This window comes from Pseudochaenichthys georgianus, chromosome 6, assembly GCF_902827115.2.
Source record: "Pseudochaenichthys georgianus chromosome 6, fPseGeo1.2, whole genome shotgun sequence".
Taxonomy (NCBI): Eukaryota; Metazoa; Chordata; class Actinopteri; order Perciformes; family Channichthyidae; genus Pseudochaenichthys; species Pseudochaenichthys georgianus.
Window position 1 is genome coordinate 9,065,991 of NC_047508.1, and position 26,808 is coordinate 9,092,798.

General features: G+C 42.2%; 1 protein-coding gene across 4 annotated transcripts; it reads right to left on the bottom strand.

Annotated features, from left to right (window-relative positions):
• Positions 1 to 2,627: 2,627 nt before the first annotated feature.
• Positions 2,628 to 25,326, bottom strand: snrkb (SNF related kinase b). 4 transcript variants are annotated; one of them, XM_034085130.2, is made up of 5 exons: positions 25,127 to 25,326; positions 23,638 to 24,038; positions 22,788 to 23,182; positions 8,357 to 8,498; positions 2,628 to 5,818 (listed from the first exon to the last, which is right to left on the bottom strand). In XM_034085130.2, the coding sequence occupies exons 2-5, from the start codon at positions 23,874 to 23,876 to the stop codon at positions 4,777 to 4,779; spliced, it is 1,818 nt and encodes a 605-aa protein (XP_033941021.1). In that variant the 5' UTR covers positions 23,877 to 24,038; positions 25,127 to 25,326; the 3' UTR covers positions 2,628 to 4,776. The 4 variants fall into 4 exon arrangements, with proteins under 4 accessions (XP_033941021.1, XP_033941022.1, XP_033941023.1 ...); XM_034085131.2 differs by lacking the exon at positions 25,127 to 25,326 and having other exon boundaries at positions 22,788 to 23,198; positions 23,638 to 23,727; XM_034085132.2 differs by lacking the exon at positions 25,127 to 25,326 and having other exon boundaries at positions 23,643 to 23,726.
• Positions 25,327 to 26,808: the final 1,482 nt, after the last annotated feature.

Here is a 26,808-nt window from a genome sequence, read left to right on the forward strand (position 1 = left end):
TGCATTTATTTAATTTATTAGTTTATTTAACAAGATTAAAGTTAGCCAAGAGGCTATTTTCATCTGTAGTCCCTGAACAAATGTTGTATAGCAACCCTAACATCGATGTATAAAATAAAAACAATTACAAATGAATTGAAACACAAAGGCTCAAGACAGTGGATGCCAATAAAAAGAAAAACATACATATTACTTAGCAAAAAGAGAAGCCACAGGTTAGAGCAGACAGAGGACAGTATTGAACAATTGATTGTTTGAGTATTGACAGATCTGAGTTTGAATTATCCTTGTCTTTAAATGGGTTCTAAATGTGGCATGTTCTGCAATGGTTGTTCAGATGGAACTCCATTCTTCTGAAGCTCAGCCGGTTTACATATTAAAGGATATATAAAATGTTAAATCAATTTTGAGTCCTGGTAGAATTAGTTATTCGTGTAGTAATCAGCTGAATAAGGTCAAAGTTACTTTATCTCCTAAAGGTTCTTTCTAGCTAAGATGTCCTCCCAAATAATGTTAAAATCTCTCAGAACCTTTTTGCTATAATTGTATTCTCTTAAACTTCTCATAAATGTTTTTTTTTTTAATAGAGAGGACGTTCAATTCCAGTAAGAACAAAGTAAATGTGTGTTCACATAATTATATTAAAACAATATATTCTAATAAATTGCAATTTCACCACTGAATTTCATTATACTGGATACTATCCTTCACATAAATCATGACTCCGCCCCCTTTTTAAGACGCATTCATCTCTCCGGTAAATGTTAAAACCTGGTAGTCAAAGGCTGCTGTTGACAAGAGACAATGTAACTTTAGTAAAGAAGAAAGCAAGATATAGTACCAAAAAGGTTTCTCAGCATCCACTGTTCAGAGGAGACTGCGTGAATCAGGCATTCATGGTCCGATGGCTGCAAAGGTCCACTACTGAGGATGAACAACAAGAAGAAGAGAATTGTGTGGGCCAAGAAACACAATAATTGGCTACCACAGCATTCTGCAGTAGCCAGCAAAAATATAAATCATATTCTGGATTTTTAGTTTACTAGATAATTCCATATGTGTTATTTTATAGTGTTGATGTCTTCAGTATAAATCTACAATGTAGAACAAATTAAATAAATAAAAACTTCGAATGAGAAGGTGTGTCAAAAACGTTTGACTGGTAGTGTATCCTACAGGAAAGTCTTCCTTTCTTCAATTGTACTGTTTACTGTTATATACATTGTTCATTTAAGGAGATAATATTATTTTCAGCCACCAGGAGGCACTATACACTTAAACACTTTTCAAAGTATTCCACGTTCCGAGTTTCGTGTGGTGTGTGTGTGTGTGTGTGTGTGTGTGTGTGTGTGTGTGTGTGTGTGTGTGTGTGTGTGGTGTGTGTGTGTGTGTGTGTGTGTGTGTGTGTGTGTGTGTGTGTGTGTGTGTGTGTGTGTGTGTGTGTGTGTGTGTGTGTGTGTGTGTGTGTGTGTGTGTGTGTGAGAGAGAGAGATAAGCTGGAACCAGGATCAGGGTGTTCTGTTAGAGACAGACTTGACAGTGTTTGTTAATAAGTTAACTGTTGTCTAGTGTTTATAAAAGGATAGTCGGTGAAAGTAATCCACCTTCCCAACCGTCTCTCAGCACCACTCTACTTAATACACAGCTGCAGTTACTTGTTTATTTTCTAGAGCTAAAGGGATTAGAGCATTAGTCACTTAGTTTATCAACAGAAATGGATCATTCATCTAGTAATCAGTCAAATTTAATCAAGGTTTATTTTGACAATTAACTATTTAAATTAAGTAAACACTCCAAGCATTCCCTTTGTATTGGTGTGATAATACACCTAATCTGTGTGGGTTGTGGACGACTGCACGTTAAAGCATTATCTTTGAATTTAAGAAAAAGTGTTAAACATTTCAAACAGAAGAATGAATAATGAAATGAAGCATTAGTGGCAGCCCTATACTTAAATTGTTAACAAATAAAAACGAAATGTGTAACGGGCACTTGAACAGTTTTGGATCCAAACGGTACATACATTAGGATTAGTTCCACCTCATCATACAAAATGTTACATTATTGAATTTCTAAAGATAATCCAAAAACATAACATACATTCTGCTGTGTAACAAATAAGGATAAAATACATTTAGCTGATCAAATGCTATGCTTTTACAAATGTAAAACTTTGAATGCATGTTCTGAATAATCAGAATGCCTCTTCCAGCAGTGGCAGAATCACACAGTCGTCTTCCTGTGTTTGTAATTCAGTAATTGCTTTAGTTAGTTCTCACATGGGCATGCGGCTTATCCTCATGCATCGGAACAGAATGCCTGAGGTGCTGTGAGCGGAGGAACCGAGCCAACTAGGCAACACACTAACTGTGGCGCCACATTGATCCCTTTGTTTATCTCCCTCTGTGGTTTGTACAAGTATCCCATTACCTATCCTTTCAGTTGATATTGGGCTTTGTGGGGGTTATAGGGGCAGCTGGGGCTTAATCCAGCCTTGTTGTAAAGACATTATTACATTGTGTGTGTGTGTGTGTGTGTGTGTGTGTGTGTGTGTGTGTGTGTGTGTGTGTGTGTGTGTGTGTGTGTGAGAAACACTATCTATGAAATCAGCACACACATCCATCCTGTTGATTTAATCCTTTTTAATAAATAAATACAGAAAAATAAGTTGATGGCTCCATGGAGTCGTGGTCCGAGCTTCAATGCAGGTCAGTAGAAACGCTGAGGAGAGACAGGCTGCATCGCACAGGAACACATAACAGTTCCATCCCTTTGCTGCACGTATGGGACCCTTGGACAGCTGATGAAGTACGAGTGATACTCAGCTTCACACGCGTCAGTCCTTATAAAGGGGGGTGTTTGATCAAAGGTCCCGGGGTCAAGTCCAATGTGTCGTCCCTGTGACGCGGCAGTGACTGACAGGAACACACTCTTTGGCCTTCTTTAACTTTACAAAATTCTCGTCTCAGCTTCGAAAGAGGAAAAACACAGTGTGTAATGAGAAAATATAGGAACACACACACGATGTATATGATCAAACAATACCACACAGAGGCTACACTATAACATATCACATCATTGGGTGCAAATGAAGTCCATCCATCAGTCCAAAGATGCTTCTAGAAAGCTACCAGCGACAGCAGTGTGTGCACTTCTTCATTCAGTGGGTTTACTTAGTTACACGAGAGCATGTCCTGCCAGATACAAGACACGCGGAGGAACAGGGTGATGCGTAACAGTAAGAACATGCACAACGTCACATTGCTCTTCAGATAGTAAATACCTTTGTCACGGTGTACAAAACCCTCAAATCTCACATCTGCACATCCAACGTAAAATAAAACTGTTGTTTAAATGTTCAGCATGAATAAAAATAAATGGAAGACCTGCATCCCAATCAATGACCCTATCAATAGTATAATACAGTATGTCAGGACAAGTTATTATATTGGATAACTTTAGGTTTTAGCATCATATCTCAGTCTTAGGCATATATTACACGTCATATATCACATCATAACAGTCTTTCTTTAAAAGAGCTTATATAAAGAGCTTTGAAACCACTGAGAGCAGCGGGTTGTGCAAAGGGGAAGCTGGTTCAAACTTTATTCTAATTCATATATTAGAACATATGAAATCATGGAGTCCGAGAGCATTCTGAGTTTAAGAGCTTTCTGCAGTCAACATGGACAGTATGAAACCCATTCCATCCATGTAGGCACCTTTCAAACAAACAAAACAGACTATAGCTTATTCAATACAAATGGTTGCAGTTGCTATGGCTACGTTCAGAATGCAGGCCAAAAGCTTTTTAGCACATATTTGACTCAGATCTGGGTATTTTTTCATAACGGTGTAAACAGCACAAATCACATGAAACCAGATCTTGTTAAAAAGGCCCTATTCTGCTCATTTCCAGGTATATATATTTATGTAGTCTCTACTGTGAAATGTCTCCACGCTTTAATGTTCAAAAAGCTCTTTATTTTTCTCATACTGCCTGCTGCAGCACCTCTTTTCACCCTCTGTCTGAAACCAGAGCCCAGTCTGCTCTGATTGGTTAGCTGGCTGGCTGGCTCTGTTGTGATTGGTCAACCGCTTAGTGACGTCCCCGCCCCTTAGCCTATCACGTACTGTACAACGTGTTGGAGAACTAGCCAATGGAAGCGCGAGTGTAACGTGTTGATGTCACTACTTCGCGGCAATAAACAAAGGAGTCCAATGGAGGTGTTTCAGAAGAGAATAGGGCCTCTTTAATTCTGATGCAGTTCAACCTGAATTCATGTGACCTTTCTGTCTGATTTGACATTGTGTCTCCAGTGGAGGGCCAGTGGAAGTCATCACCTGCTTCCTCTGTAAACACATGCCACCAAGCTTCTGAAAGTGATCTGTGTGCGACTTCCTTGTGATTCTTATGTTGTGCACGCGGGTCAGTTCAGGACCAGGTCACACAGTAACGGTCACGGGAAACAGCCAAACCAAAACATTCCCAGAATCGAGCGCTAAAGCTTGCAGTGTGAACGTAGCCTACCTCTTCTTCTTGTAGCTCCAGTATTGCTTCTAAGCTACAGATTGGACACATTATAAATCTCCGGTAACAGTAGCATGAGGTTCTACTAAGTCTGCCAACAGCGCTGTACACCACCTCTAGCTCAGCGCGATGCTAATGACATGAGCACAGTGCTAGAAGGGGGTGATGTGGGTTAGCTGGACACGTCCCATGTGGCCCCCTGCCCCCTGCTAAGCAGCCTGCATGTCCCCAGTCAGGGGGTTCACTTACAGCACATGGCAGCAGTTGTACTGAGCCAGCGGCAGGATCTTGGGCTTGTTCTGTGTGGGCATGTTGAAGGCCAGAGCTTTCTCGCACAGCGGGAACTGGAAGAGTCTCTCCCGCAGCTTCAGGCTGTGCCGTTTCCCCTGCTCCACCCTCGGAGCAGCCTCTTCCCGGGGGGGAGACCTGTCCGTTAAGAGGTCCTCTCTCCCCCCCTCCTCTGTTCTCTCCTGTTTCTGCACCTCCTTGTCGCTCAGGATGAGTCTTGGAGAGGAGGCGGGGATGGAGGGATCGGAGGGATCAGGGAGGAGAGGAGGAGCCTTGTTGTTGTTGGGTTCCGTCTCCTCGTCGTTTCCTTCCTCCGGGCTCGGAGACTCCGGCTGCCCCCGACAGCACGGTACCACCAAGCCAGGCAGAGAGGACGGTGGGAGGGCCGGGGTCGGCCTGAGCGGCCTGTCTCCATGGCCGACAGGCTGGTCTGAAATCACACACCCACTGTCTTCCTCCTCCGTCTCCATATCTTTCTCCTCCACGATCTCCATTAAGCTTCCTAATCCTTCTTGTTGGTCATCTGCACCTTTAAGTATCTCCTCAACTTCTTTTTCTGCCTCTGCTTCTTGCAAACATTCTAAACCTTCACCCTCTTTTGCCAAACTCCCCTCCTCCTTCTCCTCTTCCTCCTCCTCCTCCTCCTCCTCCTCCTCCTCCTCCTCCTCCTCCTCTTCCTCACATATCTGCTGTAGTGCAGGAATGTTCTTAGGGACTGGTGGCTCTTCAGCGGGAGGAGGTCTGAGGGTGAAGCTGAGGCTGGGTTGCCAGTGGCCAGGGAAGGTCTGAGGTTGAGGCGGGGGTCTTGCGGCAAGCAGATCCCCACACTCAGGTGCTCCTGAGCGGGGAGAGCCTGGAGAGAGGGCCCCTGAGAGCCAGTGTGGCGGGGCCTCGGGGCTCAGGAGGGCGTCATCCAGCCCCTGCAGCCAGGGGTGAGCCTGGATCTCCTGCAGCGAGGCGCGCAGAGACGGGGCCTTCTGCAGCATCCTGGAGATCAGGCTGAAACACACAGAGCGTTGTTGTTTCACAGAGACATGAAAGCTTGCATTTCCACAGCCTGAATTGACACAGACAATAACCTGATTATATCTGATCTAGGTCATTTCCCCACGTCTTACTAAAACAGCTTGAGCACTGTATTCAAGTCCAGAAGGTTGTTCTGTTCTATTCTGCTCCTTCTCAATAATCAAACGGCATCATGTGACTGAGTCATATGACAAGTGCTGGTTCAGACGTTCAGGATGTGTGTGCGGCTGCAGATAATCCAACACACCACTTTTTAGGGGATTTTTGTTGCCTTGTAGAGAACAGGACACCAGGGTGAATTCAGAGCAAGGACTCGCGCAGACACGGCAGCTGCTGCCTTCATGGTTTGGTTCAGTGTGTTTGTTTCCAGCAGGAGTAGGGATACACCACGAGCCCTGTTATAATAACACGCTATAGAGCGGTGCGGGAACGAGTCCGACAACCCGGACGTGAGGTAGCATTCTACCTTCGGGTTCTCTCCTCTCAGAGTCAACGGTTTTTTTAACATGTTTTTGGAAATCTGCTGGAAATAAGGTCTGTGGTTGAGACAAACTGAAGAGACGGATCACGTTTTGTCCTACGACATTACACAGATCAGCGGTGACCCCACTGGTGACTTCTGAAGAGTCAACGTGTCTGAAAAACGATGGTTACCAAGTGGCTGAATGGGACTACAGGAGTTGTGGAGGACGTTTTACGTCATTACGTGGAACACGTAAACACTCCTCTAAGTGTGTTTGCCCTGTTCTGCTTGAAAGCAAGTCCCTGCCTCCTGCAAAGTGTTCAAACAAACGCTTCAACTCGTTCCATTTACAATCTGTATGTTTGAATATCGATCTTAAGTTGGCGTGACGTTGAAGTCGTGCGACCCTGCTTCATATATAGCATAACGTTAGCATTTTGCTTCAGGCGATTAGATTTATGATTAGAAAATGATAAAAGTAGACGTGTGGAAATTATCCGGCTGAACAAAACGTGCATTTATCAAACAGGTTCGTTTTCCACAGACCTTATTTCCAGCTATTTTCCAAAACCCTTTGGAGAAATCCCGTTGCTTTCTGTCGAGGGAACCCGAGCGCAGCTTACTTCCGGGTCGGCCTACACAAATACGTCATCACTGCACTGCTCTATCGCATGAATGTATAAAGAGTGTGCACATGAGTTTTCCTTAAGCCCCGCCTCCAATCTCCTACTCTCGACTCAGTCAAATGAACGCAGTGAAAATAACTGTAGCTCCTGCTTTAAGCGCATTCAAAAACGTATTCGTACTGGGTAGTCTATTAAGCAAAACATAAATAAACTGATTTACAGTGTGTTTTGATACACACTCACACACAATACTTGTTAGTGTGATTATTTCATTTGTTTATGTGGACATTCCCTGCTGCATCATTACATTGATACGTAACTATGGATGTCTACCTGGCTCCCTAGCTTTAATGCTAGATTTTTTAAAGACCTTTATTAATACCACATGCTGTGATTTGATAAGGTTACACCTTCAAGAATGATACATTATTCTGAGAAATTCTCATCAGCATGTAACAATAAGTCCTCATGATTATTAATGAAATGAATGCAACCGGATTAGCATCAGTAAAGAGGGAGGCATTGGCCTTTTTAATATGATTAATTCATAACTGCATTAGTCACAGTGCTCGCTGTAGGTCTGATCTGAACAGAATCAAGAACAGGAACTTATGTTGAAACACATTTTATGACTAACATCAGAATTAAACAAATATTAAGGACATTAAATTCAAGGCTTTGTAATACTTTCTAAGATTACTTTTTGAAGAAGCCCTATTTTGCTTTTTGGGTTTTCCCTTTCCCGGAGTGTGTTATATCAGTTATGTAAATGGTCTGCAAAGTCTAAAATCCCTGTGTTCCCTCCAGAGGGAGTTTCTCTCCCCCCCCCCCCCACATAATGACATCACTGTGTTACACTCTCGCCTCTATTGGCTCCAACACATTTTTTCATCACTCTCCAACTGTATGTGATGTGTATCTGTACGCTGAGGACAGAGTGTGTGTTTGGTTGGAGGTGTTAGGAGTGAAAGTGAAGGGAGAAAACCCACGAGTAAATACGAAGCAAGAGTCTGTGTGCATCTTACCGGACTGGACTAAGGTCTTAAGGAGACAGATGTTCAAACTGTTTCATTAGAAAGCACTAACACTGTTTAAAGCCACAACACAAAGTGTTCAGTGTTGTAGCTGGAGCTGAGTTGGCAGCAGGGCGAAGAAGTGTCTGATATAACTAGGACACGAGCATTACCCAGTGAAACACACACTAATTAGATAAGTTCACGGTCAGCAGCTTTTAGACAGACCGTGGAACAGCAGAATAAGCCTTTATATGAAGAATCAATTCACGCAGAAGGAAATAAACCCATAGAGATAATATAATCTTTGTTTTTTTATACATAATCAGTTTGTTCTGAAGCTGTGATCAGAGCTTAATCTAACAAGCGTTGCCATGTTCTGACCCTGGTGTCAGTTATCAGTACTCACTCTCTGCAGTCGTCTGAAACGTGTTTGGGGAAGCGGTAGCGGCAGTCCAGAATCATGACCAGAGTCTCGCTGTCGTTGGTTTCCTGGAACGGAGGGACTCCACACACCAACATGTACAGGATCACCCCGAGAGACCAGATATCTGGAACACACAGAAAAGCACACAAATCCGCCATAAATAGCAAGTCATGTCAGACTCTAAGAAGCCTACTGCTATCAGATTATAATAAGATGTCCAGGGGACTCATCAGAGATATTTAAAAATAAACCTCCCTTTTGAAATGACATTAGGCTACACGTCACTTGTTAGACGCTTTTATCCAAAGCGACGTCCACACTCAGTACTGTGGGGAATCCCCACAGGAGGAGTGTGGGGTGAAGTGTCTCAGGGACACAACGACATGCTGACTGCAGTGGGGTTTGAACCTGTGACCCCCTAACCCGAACACCAACGCTCAACCCACTGCACCACACACCTTGACTTGAAACCCCCTTAAAGTTATTTTCGACTGCATTGAACCGATGTTGTCCAACAAATATACATAAAAGGATCAACTCTAGATCACAGTATAAAAAAGCTTCGGACATACACCAGTGGGGTATTTATTGACATAGTTTATGACCTAGAACAAAATGTTTAAATCTCTTAAGCTTGTGTAAACCACAGATTTTTTTTTTCAGGCACCTAACCAACACCACGTAAAAAAAAAAAAACTTTGAGACGAGGGAACTGGAAGTGCTACAATGCTAACTCACTTCTGGGTTCAAGGACTCATTTCTGCACAACTACATTTCCTCTCGCCCCCTCCATATCTTAGAGAGGTCAGAGGTCAGCATCAGAGCAGCGTTCCTGCCAAGTGCTATATGATGTTAATCCTCAGTTAAGTGAAAAGATATAAGAGGAAAGAGAAAGATTTACAGCTGGATGTTTTATGTGTCTAAAGGAAGGGGCCTACGCTGCAGACGGACGGATGTTCCACACACACACACACACACACACACACACACACACACACACACACACACACACACACACACACACACACACACACACACACACACACACACACACACACACACACACACACACACACACACACACACCACACACACACACACACACACACACACACACACACACACACACACACACACACACACACACACACACACACACACACACACACACACACACACACACACACACACACACACACACACACACACACACACACACACACACACACACACACACACACACACACACTTCCCGTGTTGCCCGACAGTGCTGACACTGTGTTATTTTCCCGTCTCCTCCCTTTCCTTCCTCCTCCTCTCCCCCTCCCTCTCTCCCTCTCATGCAGATGCATTGAGACGAGGTCCATGCAAACTCAGAACGTGTGGCGGCCGGTTCAGGGAAACGTACAGAAATGCAAAGGAAAGGGAGCTGAGGGCTGAAGGCCATAACAAACAAAAGGCTTGTTGTGGTGTTGAGCTATTCTAAGAATAGCGTTCCCTCTTTGTTTCTGTCTCTTCTGGTGTTTCTCCCAAAATACTGGGGAAAAGAACACCGCACAGGAAGTTCCACTTGTCCGATAACCCTAATGTAACTCTACGAATAAAGCTAGTTCCTATATCTAATAAATACCACCTCTGCTTAAATCACAGTTCTTATCAGTTCTTTTAGACCTTGGTCCTCGATCTTTCATCAGTGTTGTCATTGTTACTACAAGGACCAGTATATATACAAGGGATTTAAACACAGTAGCACATTAATCCTTTTTAAATTGGCTGTATAGTCCCTACATTTTCACTTTGTGTGTCAATCTAATCATTTTAAGTTGTCTTCACACATCTTGTTTTCTACCCTGGCTGCTGTACTAATACAGCAGCCACAGGCCAAAAGTGATTTCTTGTTTACTACAGAGTTCTTTACAGTGGCATTTGGATATATCTTTTTTTAAATCCTCTGGAGCAGAGAGAGGATGTGTATATATATATATTTTTTTTTTTAAAGTTAAAGTTAAAGTCCAAGACAATGATAGGGGAAACAGTAACACTGATATTGCATTGCATCGATTTAGTGAGATAATGCCAGATGATCTGCCTATTTTAATTAGCTTTTTCATTTAAATATCCAAAGCAAATGAGATGAATAGGGATTGAAAGCGCTTTTCTTTCAGTAGATAATGACTTTTCAAAACACTGGTTCATTCAGATCCATATCTATCTCACACGTACCAGTCCCATGTGTAAAAAACATTACGCTATTGTCCTAAATTATCCCCACAATGGTCGGAACAACGGCCCTCAGTCCTCACCGTACAATGTGAACTCGTGTGCATGCCCACGGGCACGCTCATTTCAGTCCAGTGAAGTGTTATGCAACAGGGAGGAGACACTGAGTGCTGGGAGAGTACTTTCCTCTGCTCACTGGGGAATATCACACATTCTCACCGTGCATTAGTGGCCTGCTCTCACTCACACACACACACACACACACACACACACACACACACACACACACACACACACACACACACACACACACACACACACACACACACACACACACACACACACACACACACACACACACACACACACACACACACACACACACACACACACACACACACACACACACACACACACACACACACACACACACACACACACACACACACACACACACACACACACACACACACACACACACACACACACACACACACACACACACACACACACACACACACACACACACACACACACACACACACACACAATCCTGGATGTGGCCTTTTTTAGCGGATGCCCTGTCGAAGTGCGCAATGCAAGACGTCATAAAGGGTCAACAAAGTCAGCCCCGTTCCAAAGGGACCTCTAAGTTCAGAGAGAAAGATTCTGCTCTTTTTTGCCCAGATTTCATTGCAGAAAATGCAATCGTGTCATCATTCCGGTCATCAGTCACCAATAAAGAAACAATATGAAATGGTCCTATTTTAAGCCATTTGTTAAGCTAAATTATATTTACAAATCTTGTTATTCTGATTCTGATTATATTCCAACCGACATAATGAAAACTGAGAGGCAAATGATTATGTACATGTATTGTGTGTTCAGCTTTAACTGAATATTATGCAGCAGGGACAACTGCTCACCTCAACAAAAAGCCAATGGGATATTTCATTTAATTGTTGAGTTATAGTAGAAAACAGTCTCAGGGGCAATCAAACACAAATGATACTTCCACATTTTCCCCAGCAAACTCACAAATGAATAGCACCTTTATGATTTTTGAGGTTGTTAATTCAATTGGCAGAAGTAGAAAGCTCACTTTAGGCTATAAGCTAGCTACACCGCGGTCGTATGCTATAACTCACCTTCTAGTGAGAGTATTACGTATGTTGACATTTTCTTCTTTGGAATCGGATGAGATGCTTCATGGATAATGTACAGCAAGACATACAATACAAATGTTTGTACACACTTCAAAACAGTTATTATAATCGTGTAAGATCAGAGCAATGTGGTTGATTTGAATTGTATTATTTTAATGAAAAAGTAAGGAACTTGCAAGAGACAAAAGCAATTAAAAAATGTGGTCTCAAGTGTGGGTTGAATGCCGACATATTAACATAGAAGACATTAGAAAATGTTTTTCAAAGGCTGAGTGGTACTCTCGCTGACAACTTAGTCAGTGGGAAAGATGGTCAAGTGCCCCCTTACAAAATGGACTTTTTTAGTTTAAAGGGGCCCTATCATGCTTCTTTTTTTTTCTGTAATGTGATATATCTGTTTTTGTGCATGTTAATGATCTTCCAAATCTTAAATCGCAAAGTAACCTCCAGAGGGAGTTTCAGTGATATCACTATGTAACACACACTTCTTTTGACTAGCGCTCCAACAGATGGCACGTGATGGGCGGGACATATCTAGGTGGTGGACCAATCACAACAGAGCCGGCCAGCTAACCAATCAGAACAGACTGGGCTCTGGTTTCAGACAGAGGGTGAAAAGAGGTGCTGCAGCACAGGCAGTATGAGAAAAATAAAGAGCTTTTGAACATTAAAATATGGAAACATGTCACAGAAGAGGCACAATATACTAATATGAACCTGAAAAAAAGTATAATAGGGCCCCTTTAAGATGAAAGAGAAGATATCGTGAAATAAAATATATCTATAGGTTGCTGTTAAGTATGTAGTCAGAGTCAATCATGTAAACAGTTGCTGCCCACTTCACATCTTGGGAGCACATCCCACACTCAATCCCTTGCTGTTTCCAAAGGACGCATTTATCATTTCCCCTATAGTCATGTGACTGTTATAGCAGGGTTTCCCACACACAGACTATACTTGGGCGGGCCGCCCAAGTATATTAACGGCCGCCCAAGTATATTTTGCAACCCATTTAGTTTAAAAAAAAAAAAAAAATTATTCGCCCGTGACCACGACACCATCTGCGATCGATTCACTTGTGGACAATGATCCCTCGCTCTACGCCTCCTGTACCCAGTCCCGGACTGGCCATCGGGAGGACCGGGGGTTTCCCGATGGCCTGGCCTGTTAAGTGGCCTGCCTCACACAGGGTGACTGGCTGTCCACATGATGTGGCCTGCCGACATGGCCACTGTCATACAGATCATAAATCAAAGCCCTTGATTGGTCTCTGTGTGTCATTCAAGCTCGGGATAAGCTCAGCTCAGGTGAGGTAAAGGACTCTGAGTGTTTAGATAGTTAGCTTAGTCTAAGTTCTCAGTGGGTCTCAAACGGTTTGGTCACCATTTATGTAAACACATATTTCCATTTGAGAGGGTAGTGATTAGTAAAATAGGCATACATAAAAAGTTAACTAGGTGAAAAAAGGTAAGATACACTTTTAAAACTTATTGAGAGCTAAAACTAGTCTCAAAGAAGAGCAGTGGGGAGAGGAGGGAGACAGGAGAGGCTGATTCTGGAGCACAGACACACTCACAACTATAAATGAACCAAAAATAAATAAATAAACAAGTTTCAGTGTTTTTTCATATTGGAAATGGGATGTTATTGGTTATGGCCATGATTTTATGATTATTGAAATGTATACAGTTCTGTTTCATATAGGTGTTCCCATAGATCTAGTCTCTATATTCTGTTGGTCTGCTAACAAGCGACCAACAGTAAGGTTAATGTTAATGTTGCTGCACGTTACCTCAAACCCCCCCCCCCCCCAAGTATATTTCAGATCTGTGGGAAACACTGTATAGGATTGTGTTTCCAAGAGGGATGATTTGTTGTTGGTTATATTTCCAACACGTCTAGTGGGGGTGTGCAGGATCCGGGCTTTGCAAGTCCTTGTTGGTGTTGTAAACAGTCCAGAAACCCTCAGGTTGATGTGAAAACACTGACAAAGAGGTTTTGTGGGAAAAGACTCACACGTTATTTAGCTGTTCCTTCATCTAAATGGGATGTTTGGTGGGGGCCAAAGAAGGAATGGAAAGTCATTATTCTAAATCAAAGTTTTTGCTGTAATTCAATAATTTAAACCAGAGAGCTGTAAACAAATTTAAATTCTAACTTCATTATTTTGTCTGACTTATCTGACTTACCTCTTGTACATGCTTTGAAATTAATTTGACTGCAACTAAAATCTGCATTTGGTAACACTTTATATTAAGGTACACAAATTAACCATCAACTAGTTGTTAATTAACATGCATATTAGCAGTTTATTGGCTCTTTAGTAGTCATTATAAAACACTTATTAATGCTTTATTCTAAATGACCATATTCTACAAGTAATAAGCCATTAGTCGAGAGTTTTTCCTCAATAACCCTCTAATTAGTGCTTATTTATTGCAAGTAAGGAAGTTGTTGTACATGAGTTTTGGTCTTAATATGCGCCGCTCAATATGGTCCTAATTACCACAAGAATAGTAATTCTCCCATAATAACACTTAACAAATATGATCCCGCCAAACTCATGTGTAACAATATAAAGTGTTACCCTACATGGTAATATGTTAGAAAGCAGGTTTTTCTACCGTCGTATTCCAAAAAATGTAAAAGAGATTTGACACTGTCGGCTTGGCTCATTTATTCAAGTTTATAAAGTGTGGCACATAACAAAAACGGCGCCTGAGATGCAGAGAACGTAATCAGGGAAAATATCACATGGTTTACAGTATAAGAGTAAAAACAAAATATAGACTGTGAACTTTTAAAATAATGCACAAAAGTCCAAAAGCATAACTTTGTATACAAATTAGGGCCATCAGTCGATTCAAATATTTAAATCGTGATTCATTTGTCATTTGAACAATGACAAATATTCTCATGAATATTAAACACAACCTCTGAACATTACAAATATTCGCCTCAATTCAACCTGGAACCTCTCTCATACAATAATACAATACAAAGTGTGTGTGTGCGCGCGTGTGTGTGTGTACGTGTCTGTGTGATCGATGGAGCTATGAGCAACTCAAGAGGTGCATTCACACCGCAGTACTTTTCGCACAAAGGTTCATGAGAACTTAGTTCATGAGAACTCTTTTGTCGCGTTCACACCAAAAAGAGCCGGTACTAAAATGTGTTCATGAGAACCTTTTACCCGCACGAAAGTCCCTGCTCTCTAGCAGGGACTTTTTCTTGTGAGAAAAGAGCTATATTTCTGATTGGCTGGGCGGATTGCAAACCACGCCCCGTAAAACTCCCAAAAAGTTTTGTGAAGCCGCCATTTTATTATCCTCGTATTAGCATTATTAGCATTAGCATTAGCCCAGCGCAGAAACGCAGAGAGACTAACTTATGGCAACACAAAATAAAACATGGGAGCGGTGGAGATGAGGAGGTGTCGGCGTTCTGGCGATTTACTCAGAAGGCTTCAGTAGAAGCTGCTGGGAGTCCCAGCAGCTTCTACTGAAGCCAGTCCCCAACTCCGGGGACTTTGGGCGGCAGTATACGCCGTGAAGTGGTTTGCGGCCTGCCAGTAAACCCAAAGCAGAAGAAGAAGAAGTGACGTCAGCGGCTTCATTTGCCTAATCCACCCCCAGGGACTTTTTCCGGTGTGAACGCGATCTGTACTAAGTTCTGATGAGCTAAAGAGTTCTCATGAACTAAGTTCTCATGAACCTTTGTGGGAAAAGTACTGCGGTGTGAATGCGCCTAAGGCATATGCTCGAACGGAAGCTGCCTGGACGCTGAAATCATGTTGCGCGCACTATCCGTGCTGAGTGTGCTGACTTTTGCTGTCTGGCTTCCTGCATAAAGTCAAGTGCTCGGCGCAGTTGTCGGTGAAATGTTGCTCCTCTGTTTTCATTTAAACAGCTCCTTATATCCGTTAGCGCAGCTAGCTAGCACCAGATGCTAACAACAACAATACACGTAAGGTCTCTCTCTCGCTCGCTCGCCCCACACATACACACACCCTCCCGGTCCTCCCGATGGCCAGTCGGTGCCGGTGAGCGTGGAAGTGTGGTCTGCCACAAGCGGACGGCAGGAGCGGGGCTGTCAGCATCAGCTTGTAGATGGTATTTTAAACTCGAGGACAAAAAATACACATGCGTTAAGTTCATTTTAAAATGTGTGAACTGTGAACTGAACTAGTTCATGTCGAAAGTGAACTTTCCCAACACTGTCTGTGGGTATATATCTGTGGTAGTGTTGTCACGATACCAACATTTCAAGAATTGCGATCCCGATTATGTTTCGATACTTTTCATAAAAAAAGGGAAACGAATGTAATTATTGTGCTTTATTTCACACCAGAACCATAACCACATTGGTAAGTTAGCTAAAAAGATAGCCATATTATATTAGACAGTTATCATTGCCATTAATTGCCTCTGCAAACTATGAAAACCTTCATTTGTAACAAAATAAATTACACTGGTTTGACTTAGATTTGAGGGCATGGGCTTGAGCATGATGTAATTATGTTATCTATCACATTCGCTAACCTGTCTGTCTCTGGATGCCGGTTGGCGAGGTGCTTAGCCAAGTCTGATGTGTTGGCTCCCTTGGTTTGCAGGGATCTAAACCATGTCTCACAAACAGGCCTCGTGGTGTCCGTAGGCTTGCCCTCACTGTCAGAGATATCGCTAAAATACTTCCAAATTTCGCTTCTGGCGTCTTTTTTGTCAACAAGCCGAGGCACAGCGGCAGCTGCACTCCCACTCGCAGCCATGCTTCTTGTTTTCTCACATGCTCTGGCAGCTAGCGCGTGGCCGCGTGCACGAGAGAGGGGAGGCACTTAGAGAGTGCTTGAGAGGGGAGGGACTGCAGGCACGGCTGCAGGGCAGGGAGTGGAAGCAGAGCGCTGAACACACTCGGCTCTTATTAAAACGGCGCTTTCTCACCGGAGTACTTTCCCCGTCATTCTTAAAGTACCGATACTAATGAAACGGAGGAATCGTAACGTTTTTAACGGCAGGGTATCGCGGTACCTTTCAAGTATCGGTACACCGTGCAACACTAATCTGTGGGTATTGTCCACAGTAATAACTGTTACATGTCTAATATGTGTAATATGTCGTGTAAAGCGCTTTGAGCACAGCGCTCTAATAAAAATGTAATGAATTATTATTATCAATTCTGGCGAGAACTTGGCTACCGTGATGGCGCCACGGACGTAAACAACAACGCAACGTCGGAGCTCCATAAAAACAAAGCTGTCAATGCTGTCTGACCGTCTATTTGACACGATTTTCATATTTTTGAAGTAATTATATTGCTTTTGACAAACAAAAATATTGTTTTCTGGCATCACTTTAACATGTTACGAGGAAAATCTGCATTTTGTTATGAAGGCGCACGCCAAAAGTAAGAGGGCACAGCGCACCCGTTACCCAATTTAGACAATTCCCTGGCTATATATTTTTTCTAAATAAAATGTCAATGTCTGTATATTTTAAGAATTAGAAATCCATTGTTATATACATACATAGATACATACATATTATTGTATACATTATAGCTAAGACTGTAACAACACTGTTGTGACGAACAACTGTGCAATAATTTTACAATTGAATAATGTTATGACAGTCTGCTAGTTCACTGTTTTTGTAAATGTTCACTCACTCCTACTCATTTTATTTTCTGCACCGTCCCCTTTAATGCTGCAATGATATAAATGTCCCGGCTGTGCGATGCATAAAGGATTTATAACTCTGATGATATATTATGCATTATATTTGTGCCATAAATTGGTCCTAAAATAAGAAAAAGATATTTGTGTTCCAAATTATTCGCAATTATTTTATGGACAGTATATAATTCACCAAAAGAAATGCGAAAGGCTACATTTACATTATGGAAACTCTTCCTATTATAATATGCTTAATTCACATTCTTACACCTCATAGCTGCAGTAAAAAATGGGCTAACACTCTGGGAGGCCAAATGCAGAACTTCCTCCTGCTCAGAACACAGATAGCTAACTTTGCTAACTTTGGTCCGCCTCCCTTCTTATCTGACACTTTATGAAACTTTATAGCCACACACTTCTCTGTCATAACTCATCAACCATTGTCATATTTAGATTATTTCAGTCAGAGCACATCCGAATGCATTACAAAGTATCATTTCTGGCCTCTTTTGTCTAGGATAAATCATGTTGACCGAGTTCCTTTTTTTTTTTTTAATCACATAAAAGGGCATTTGGCCAAGAATAAGGAAAACACAAACATGTATCATCAGCAGGCAAGCATGTACAACACCACATTCCTCAGACTTAAATTCTGTGAAGCTAACGTGAAGCCCGACATTAGCACTCAAAAACACACGTGTGCAACAGTAAAGGGCAGCTGTTATGTAACTGGAGGCAGTGTTTATCTTTGTCAAATACCTAATTCACCCTGGTGTCTCTCCTCCACATCATGAGACTATCATCAAACACACACACACACACACACCATGTCCTCAAACACAGCTTACATACGGCAAAGACTCGTGAAGCAGCGACGGTGAAACAGCTAGACAGAAATATCAAAGCGGCACACAGAGCAGTTTGTGTGTGCGTGTGGAGAGAGAGAGAGGGGTGTATGAGTCACCTTGCTAAGCTGAGATCACTAAGGACATCTCTGTCTCTGTGCAGCTCATGATTATCACACACATATTCATGAGTGTGTTTGTGTGGTTGCTGGCGTGCATTCTTTAAATGATTATGTAATCGTCATATCCACAGGTTGAATCATGTTGAAATAGAACAGAAAAATGCACGCGAGTTAAGGTGAAGCAGAACCATTTGTCTTGGAGGATGTAATAATGGCACACACAAACCGACTCAAACGGACTCCCTTCATGCAAGAGATTTAAAAAACGGGAACATAAAAAAGGAACTAACGCAACAGTTAAGTCATGTTAAAGTTATGGATGCATGTGAGGGGGTTTCTTTAGTTGCACTCTGCCCCACCCAGACTAAAATAATAAGGGAGCAACACCCATTGTAGGAAAATAAAAGAGAAAACTAAACATTTGTAAAACCTTCCCTGGTTTTGACATAAAACATTTCACATCTTTGCAAGTAGGCAGTAAAACAAATGCAGTAAAGTAGATCCTTAGTGCTATCGCGTCTTGTTGCAGAGCTCCCCGCTTGGGCCTATAGGCACTGGAACTCATGTTAAAATGGCACGTGTTAAGGTGGAAATCACATGTTTATCATGCTTCTTTATCTATAAATAATGTTTACATGCCACTGCGCAGTGTATTTTATCATGCTCAATGTTAATATATTATGTATACCACTGAGCATATATTTTACACAACGTTACATGTCATTAGTTAAAGCATTTATCCAAGGCAACTTACATAACCTTGATACCATAGACCAGGGGTTCCCAAACATTTCACCCCCAAAATAACAGTGCTAGGGACTGGTGCTAGTGATTTGTCAACGGGGGGGAGCCTCGCTGCGGGGAAATTCTACAGATGGCCAGTCCGCCCCTGCAAAATGTCTATGCACACATTATTATTAATAATTTTAAAAAATTGGATAATTTATTAAAAAAAAATTTATCAATTTTTAATTTGTAATCATCTCGCGACCCCCACTTTGGGAACCCCTGCCATAGACATCTGGGAGCAATGTTTAGGGTCAAGACATTTGACTTGCTGACTGCAGGGGCTTCTGATCTGTAGATGCCCCTACAACACGTCGCCCCAAATACATATTTGATATTCATACTGTGAAGTCCATGTCACACGACCAAGGTTTGCAATACAAGCTTGATATTTTGATATAACCGTAACTTAAAGTAAAGTTCGGTATTGTAATATTAAGTGAAAAATAACTTGTACTTTAGAACACATTAGCTCACTTTAGCTAGCTAGTTTTGTTATTGATGTTATCAAACTAGCGTTGATGTCGCCAAACGACAACTTCAAAAAGTAATCCGCTAACATTTACGTTGGTTTGGGGGCGGCTGTGGCTCAGGAGGTTGATTGGGTCATTCACCAATTTCAGGATTTGACATTTATGTGTGAGTACGTTTGTAAATGACCATTATTCCTTGCAGCCCTTCCATCAGTTTATAAATGTGTGTGTGTGCGTGCATGTGTGTGTGTGTGAATGGGTAAAAGCATTAACATGTAGTGTAAAGTGCTCAGAAGACTAGTAAGGCGCCGTTTAAATTCAAGTCATTGGTCATTTGCCAATTACATAAAGCAAAGCTAGCTTACATAAGCTAACTCATAAGGTCAAGTTACTTGATGTTAAATATGAATTTACCTAGCGTTATAAGTTTGTTTACCTAATCTTATTGGTGAGGTCGTGAGAATAAAACCTTGCTGTATCCTGCTGAATGTCACTGGTGTTCAAAATATCGTACATCACTTCCTTCTGTAGCTCTGCAGCTAGACTCGTCTCACTAATTGCCGTTGGGATACATTAGCATTCAGTGCAGAAGCTTTTGTAGTCACTAGAAGAAATAGCAGCCAAGCCCTGCCAAAATCCATCCTGGTCCAGTTTAGCTGATCAAATCGCCAACCTCCCTGAGATGGGCATGCTGTGTGTCCTCCCCCAGGAGACAAGGGACCACATTGACCTCCTGTCCCTATAGTGTCTGCTATCCATTGGCCTGCCGTACCTCTGATATCACACAGATCCCAGCATTGCACACCAACCTTGCTGCTATAGACAAACATTGATAAATAGTACTTTCTCTTTCGGCTATCTATCTCTGTCTTTTCACAAAGCGCTTGCTATGCAGTGTGAGAGTCCAGTGGTGAGCTGCAGTGTTCGGTTCCACTGCAGAACGTGCCCATTTGGCTCATGGCTGGCTGGCTCAGACTGACACAGATACACACACTAATCCTTTATGGACATGCACACACAATTACAAACACAACAGATCCATATATCTGTGTATATGGATCAAAAACAAGCATTCAAATATGGAAGGGTGCACAGAGCTGGAACACACAGAGAAACAATACAAAGTAGACACACAGGGCTAAGGTGACCACACACACATAGAAAGTGATTAACTCAAATGCACACACACTGAGGTCAAGTTCTTAATGGTCTTAGTAAAAAAAAAAAATCATACAAAAAGTATCTGCAATTCCAAAATGAGTGTGCAGATGAGGATTTGTGGATTATTAGAAAGTTCTAGAACAGCTACTATCGAGGTAAGGCTGCTCAGTTCATGCTGGAAAATAATTGAATTACATCGGTTGAGCTGAAGTGGATTTACTCCCCTTAATTAAGGTTTTACATTCAAACAGATTTTGATCCCTACTTCGGCTGATCTCAGAACCAAATGAGTAAGATGTTGCAGCCCCTGGCTATGATTTGAATATACCCGAGTGTGTTATATCGCATCAGCGGCGCAAGAAGTGTGTGTAACTAGAACCCTGCACATACTTGCTTATCTAGGCCAGTGGTTCTCAGCCTGTTTAGCCTTTGAGTGACCCTTTGTCATTTGAGCATGCGTCTACATGTACATCATTCATCAAAGGTCACATTGCGTTGTAACGGCCCAAAACACTTCCATTGGGGAAACGATGCAAATATAATGCACTAATGTGCCGAAACACATTTAAATGAAGAAACATCTTCACCAACTTGACAAACATGCGCAGCTTTTACTCAAAGTACTCAAAACACAACGGAAACCAGGGGACATTTAAAAGTGATGCGCAGAGCTGGGACTAGACCACTTGTTCATGTTCGGGATTATACATTTGGCCAACAGTCACTGTCAAGTTATTTCAACAACGTGTTGGCATGACATACTCCGATATTATTGCAGATCTGCTGTAAGCTAGCTTTCTAACGTAGCTAACCTAGTCATTTCAATTCCTGAAAGTGAACAAGTGCTCCGGACCCAGCTGTGTGCGTCACTTTTTAGTGTCCAAGTTTAGGTCGTGTTTTGAGCTTCTTGCAGTGTTTTTTTTTATTTGCAGCGTTTTGTTTATGCAGCGCTTGTAGAACTAAGCACATGTTTCTTCAAGTTGGTAAAGCGTTTTCCTCATTTGCATCAGGGTTTCCGTTAGCCGGTAATTACCGGTTTTTAGCTGGTAACATTTATTAAAAACCGGTAAATTCAAAACCTGCCGGTCAAAATGTCTGGTAATAATTAGGGAGGCTCCGATCGATCGGCCGCCGGTCATTATCGGCCGATATTGACTCTTAATAGTTTGATCGGTGCTCTCTATAAAGGCCGATCAGGAGAGCTGGATCTGATCGATATGGACATGAACGCGAGTGAAGTGTAACCGGACGCGAGAGATCAGATCAGCTGCTGAGTCTGACCGAGACACGCAGCTCTGCATGATCACCTGAAGCCCCGCCCACTGTTTAGCGAGCTGCAGAGCTGCATGAGAAACTGACGTGCTGTCAGGAGAGAGAGGGAGGGAGAGAGAGAGAGAGAGGGAGAGAGAGGGGAAAAGAGAGGATCCGTTTCTCCCGTGTTATTATTCAAATGTAATGTAAACTTTTGAATAATGTACGTTATCTACTACAAGTAGTTTGTTTGAATGTAATAATTATGTTGTTTGTTGTTTGTGGAATCATTTATTGAAAAATGAATCTGAATTTTTCGATCTGTTACGATTATAAACTGAAGCAATATAAAAATGAGCCCGTGAACTGAGTTTTAAACTGAAGCATATCTGCTCATAGTCCGGTAATTACATGCTAACGGAAACTCTGCTACACAACTCTTATTATTATTGAAATATGACCGGTAAGTTTCAAATTAGTCCGGTAAAATAAATTCTGCCCGGACATTTGACCGGCGAGAAAAAATCCTAGCGGAAACCCTGATTTGCATGTGTTCTATTTACATCGTTTTGGAAAGGGCAGCGCGTTTTTTCCTTATCCAAGCGTTGTGGGCCGTTAACACATTTGCACGGGTCGGCCACCGTACGATTCACCGATCTAGACCAGTTTTCAACACTTGCAAAAATAAATAAGAAATGAACCATTTGCTGTTACTCACCAACTGCTGGAGCATCATACTCTTCCCCCAGCAGAATCTCTGGAGCAGAATACGCTAGCGATCCACAGCTAGTGGCCAACATTGTCCCTGGTTGGAATAAGTTGCTGAACCCAAAGTCCGTTAGCTTCACCGCCCCCTGCTGGGGAAAGAACACCACATTCTCCGGCTTCAGGTCCCGGTGCACCACGTGCAGCTGGTGGCAGTACGCCACAGCACGCACAATCTGGGCAAAATGGCGCTTGGCATTGCCTTCAGCTACGCCTCCCTCGTGGCGGAGGATGTAGTCGTAGAGGTCGCCCCCCTCAGCTAGCTCCATGATGAGGAAGAGGGTGCTGGGCGTGTCGATGACATCGTAGAGGCGAACCACGTTGGGATGCTGCACTAGTCTCATGCACCTAAAAAAGAATTATGCTAAAAGTAAGATAGTTGTCAGCGTAATGCAAACTAGGAATATTAACTTTTAATAGTTGTGCAGCTAATAATTCCATTTGATTTCTAAATATTGCAGAAAGTAAGAAATCGCGTTTATAATACTTACACATTATGTTCAGCACGGTAATCTCTACGTATTTCACCAATTCAATGATTTTAGAAGCGTAAATGCAATTGCCGGAAGTAAGAAGCTAACATTAGCTATCTAATTAGGTCACTTGTTAGCAACCGCTGGCAATCACCAGTGGGGTATTTACTGACTTATTTTCTGTCGTAGAACAAAGTGGGAACATCTCTTAAGCTTAACTTAAGTGTTAACCACTAACGACTTATTCAAAAAAACATTGCTTCAGGACTTTCTGGGTTTTATGACTCATTCCTGCACCACTCTATTCAGTTTTAAATTAGTATGGTTTACCTCACTTCCTGTAAGAGGTGGCTTGTTGCCATAACGTCAAGTTTTGTCTTGTCAATCATCTTGACAGCAACCAGTTGCCTCGTGTTGACATGACGAGCCAGTTTGACCACAGCAAAGTGGCCCCTGCCCAACGTGCGACCCAGAGAGTAGAGTCCGCTGAGATCCGAGCGACCGGGGCTGCTCCTGGGCTCGATATGTCCATCAGGAGCTGAGGTGGTTACTTGTCCAGAGGAGTCCATGTTTGAAACCAAGAAGGGATTTGAGGAGTAGCACAGGAGGAATTCAGGAGGAAGGGGAGAAGGAAGAGGAAGTAGGAGACGGGAAATAGTTGTGTCAAGGTGTCGGGGACGGAGGGAGGAAGGGGGGCAGGGCAGCAACGTTCCTCACTGGTAGGGAGTTGCCTAGAAGGACAGAAAAAAGACAACACAATGAGATAACATTACAGTGTTGAGGTTTTGGCCTTGGCCCGAAGGGAAAAGGGCTTAGATGAGGTCAGCTGCTGCTAAGAGCCTCATCCCTTCAAGTACTAGGCATGATTGAAAATTACCATCTTTTAACAAAGGCAGAGAAGCCAGGTTTAAATAAAGCAGTGAAGTCTAGATTGTATCTAATTATACTGCAGCACAATGACATGGTATGATATAGGGTAACACATATATATATTTTATTGTGTGTAATGTTGAAGGCCTGTGTTTCTCAAATAACAACCATCCAGCACAAATGGCACGCCGAATCAATACTGTAACAGGAAACCGTAATGTATGTATGCATGTGTGTGTGTGTGTGTGTGTGTGTGTGTGTGTGTGTGTGTGTGTGTGTGTGTGTGTGTGTGTGTGTGTGTGTGTGTGTGTGTGTGTGTGTGTGTGTGCAGGTGTGTGTGCAGGTGTGTGTGCAGGTGTGTGCACGAGAGTTTGTGTGTCAGTTTGGCTAAGAGGGTCAGAAGGTGGCATTAGACCTGATGATGTCATCACCAGATCTTCCCCAGGGTAACAAGTTCATCATCATCTTCATTACCATGGTGATCGATACAATTACCATTGTCAACTTCACTGCTGTTTTCTTTATCCTAATTGTTCTCGTCATAACTGTCAATAGTTTATCATCAATTATGTATCACTATATGACAGCATCACTTTCCATTAAAGACAACAGCAGGCTTTTCCCCACATGTTTAAATCCCCTCTCACAGCTCTACTGGGCCAAGTATACAGACTCAGGCCTCACCGTGTCAATATGCTCTCATATCCTTGGCTGTATACTTTTATCAGATTCACAACACTGCATGATCCTAAGGGCTGCTTCACTTGTGCTAAGGCCAGCTGTGCTCTACTTGGCCTCAACTGCAGTCAAGAGTCATACGCATGTAGTCTTTTTCCTGGCTGCTGCTCAACACCTCCAAACAAACCTCGCTGACATTGAACGCACCACAGTAATAACGCCGCTGTTGGACGAGATATGCCGTTATGAAAACACCTCGGTGCCAACTTACCATTGTTGTGCAAATTATCCCGTAGCCTCGAGCCAACGGGTATTTCTGTCATTCACACTCGGTGTCGCTGAATTTAAACGTAGAAGAAGACAGCGCTGCCCTCCCGTGTCCTTTCATAATACTCCATGTTCGCAGTCATACTTTTCTCATGACTGCCTGCCTCAATTCATTGAAGAGTCTCTAGCTCTGTCCGCGCGCCCGCTCCGCAGGAACACAAGAGTGGGACGGTACATATCGTGCGCGCGCCCGTGTGTACAGCTTGCTTTTGACGTCACTACATTCCTTCTCGCTCCCGCGGCGCAGCAGCAGCGAGCGGCCGCGCGCCTGGTGCGCAGTGAAGAGAGGAAAATGATTGAATGAAAGCTTCGGAAGTCCAAGAAATTATATAACTCACTGACTAGTGACTAATGTGCATTTTCCTCTGAATAGCAGGGATAGACAATGAGATGTCCCATAACATACTAACGTATATTCCCGAGATGCTTCTTTTATAATGACTTTAGGGCCACAGCGGAAATGAGGACCTAAACAAAAATAGTTTCTATTTATACCCCTATCTGCCTTTGAAATTGGAGTGCATAATGGAAAGTCACATAGCATTCCTGTACTGTCCCTATAGGGAGCTACAGTGTGCCAAATAGAATATATTAGTGACCTCATCGAGGTTTTGGTGTATGAACTGGTTTGTTATCAAGCCTAATTAGTTTATCTGTTTATTGGCCTTATGGCCAAACACCAACATTTACATTTTTTAATTGCATTAAATGTATTTTTGTTGTTGTTTGCAGCATTTAGAGATTCCAAATGGTTATTTTGAAAAGTCTGCACTAGTGGATGATCTCATCCCAGAGCTCTTTGTTTCATCTCAGGCAAGCTGCAGAATAATGGGGCCATCTAGTGGTCCTTTCTTTCTACCTTCCCTATTTTCTCTTTCTAGATTACTTTCTTAAAACTGTATTCCGATCTACCTGCAACCCACACACTACAGAGAAAAACGGATATGGTTAGGTATGAGACATTATAATTGTTTTACACTTTATAATACAAGCAAAAAAATTCACTAAATTGAGCGTATCAAATGCCCAGTTGTTCACATTATCAAAATAAAATAAGGTACCTGACTCAAAACATGTTTTGCCTTAAAACCTTTGAGACCATTTGACTGACTGAAGCAATGGGCCTGTTGTCTTAACCATCAGTTTTGTGACATCTGACTGACAATTTCAACAACCAAAGCAGCCTTGGACTCGTACATGTTTACACCATACAGCTTTGACACAAGTCTAAACAATAGGCTCATCATTTAAGATGTCAGCACAGAATATCTTGTTTACAAATATTTGTAAAATATCATAATTATTTTCAAACTATGCATTCAATTACAATCTACAAGTACAAACATTGACTTACATTGCCCTTGTACTTAATTGTTTCTTTGGTGCAACATGACATATCATATTTTCTCTCTACCTTTGTAATGAAGGTGGGTGCTTAGATTTCCATTGTATCAATATATTTTTGCTGCTGTCCTTATTAATAGTATTTATGTTCTTTTGGCAATTCTATTTTTACCAATACTTAATTACCTTCTGTTTTAATGTGATCACTTTTACAGTTATAATAGCCAAGAAGTTAGGCAGCACATATGATCTGCTGAATGTATTGCATTCAATTGCATTTCC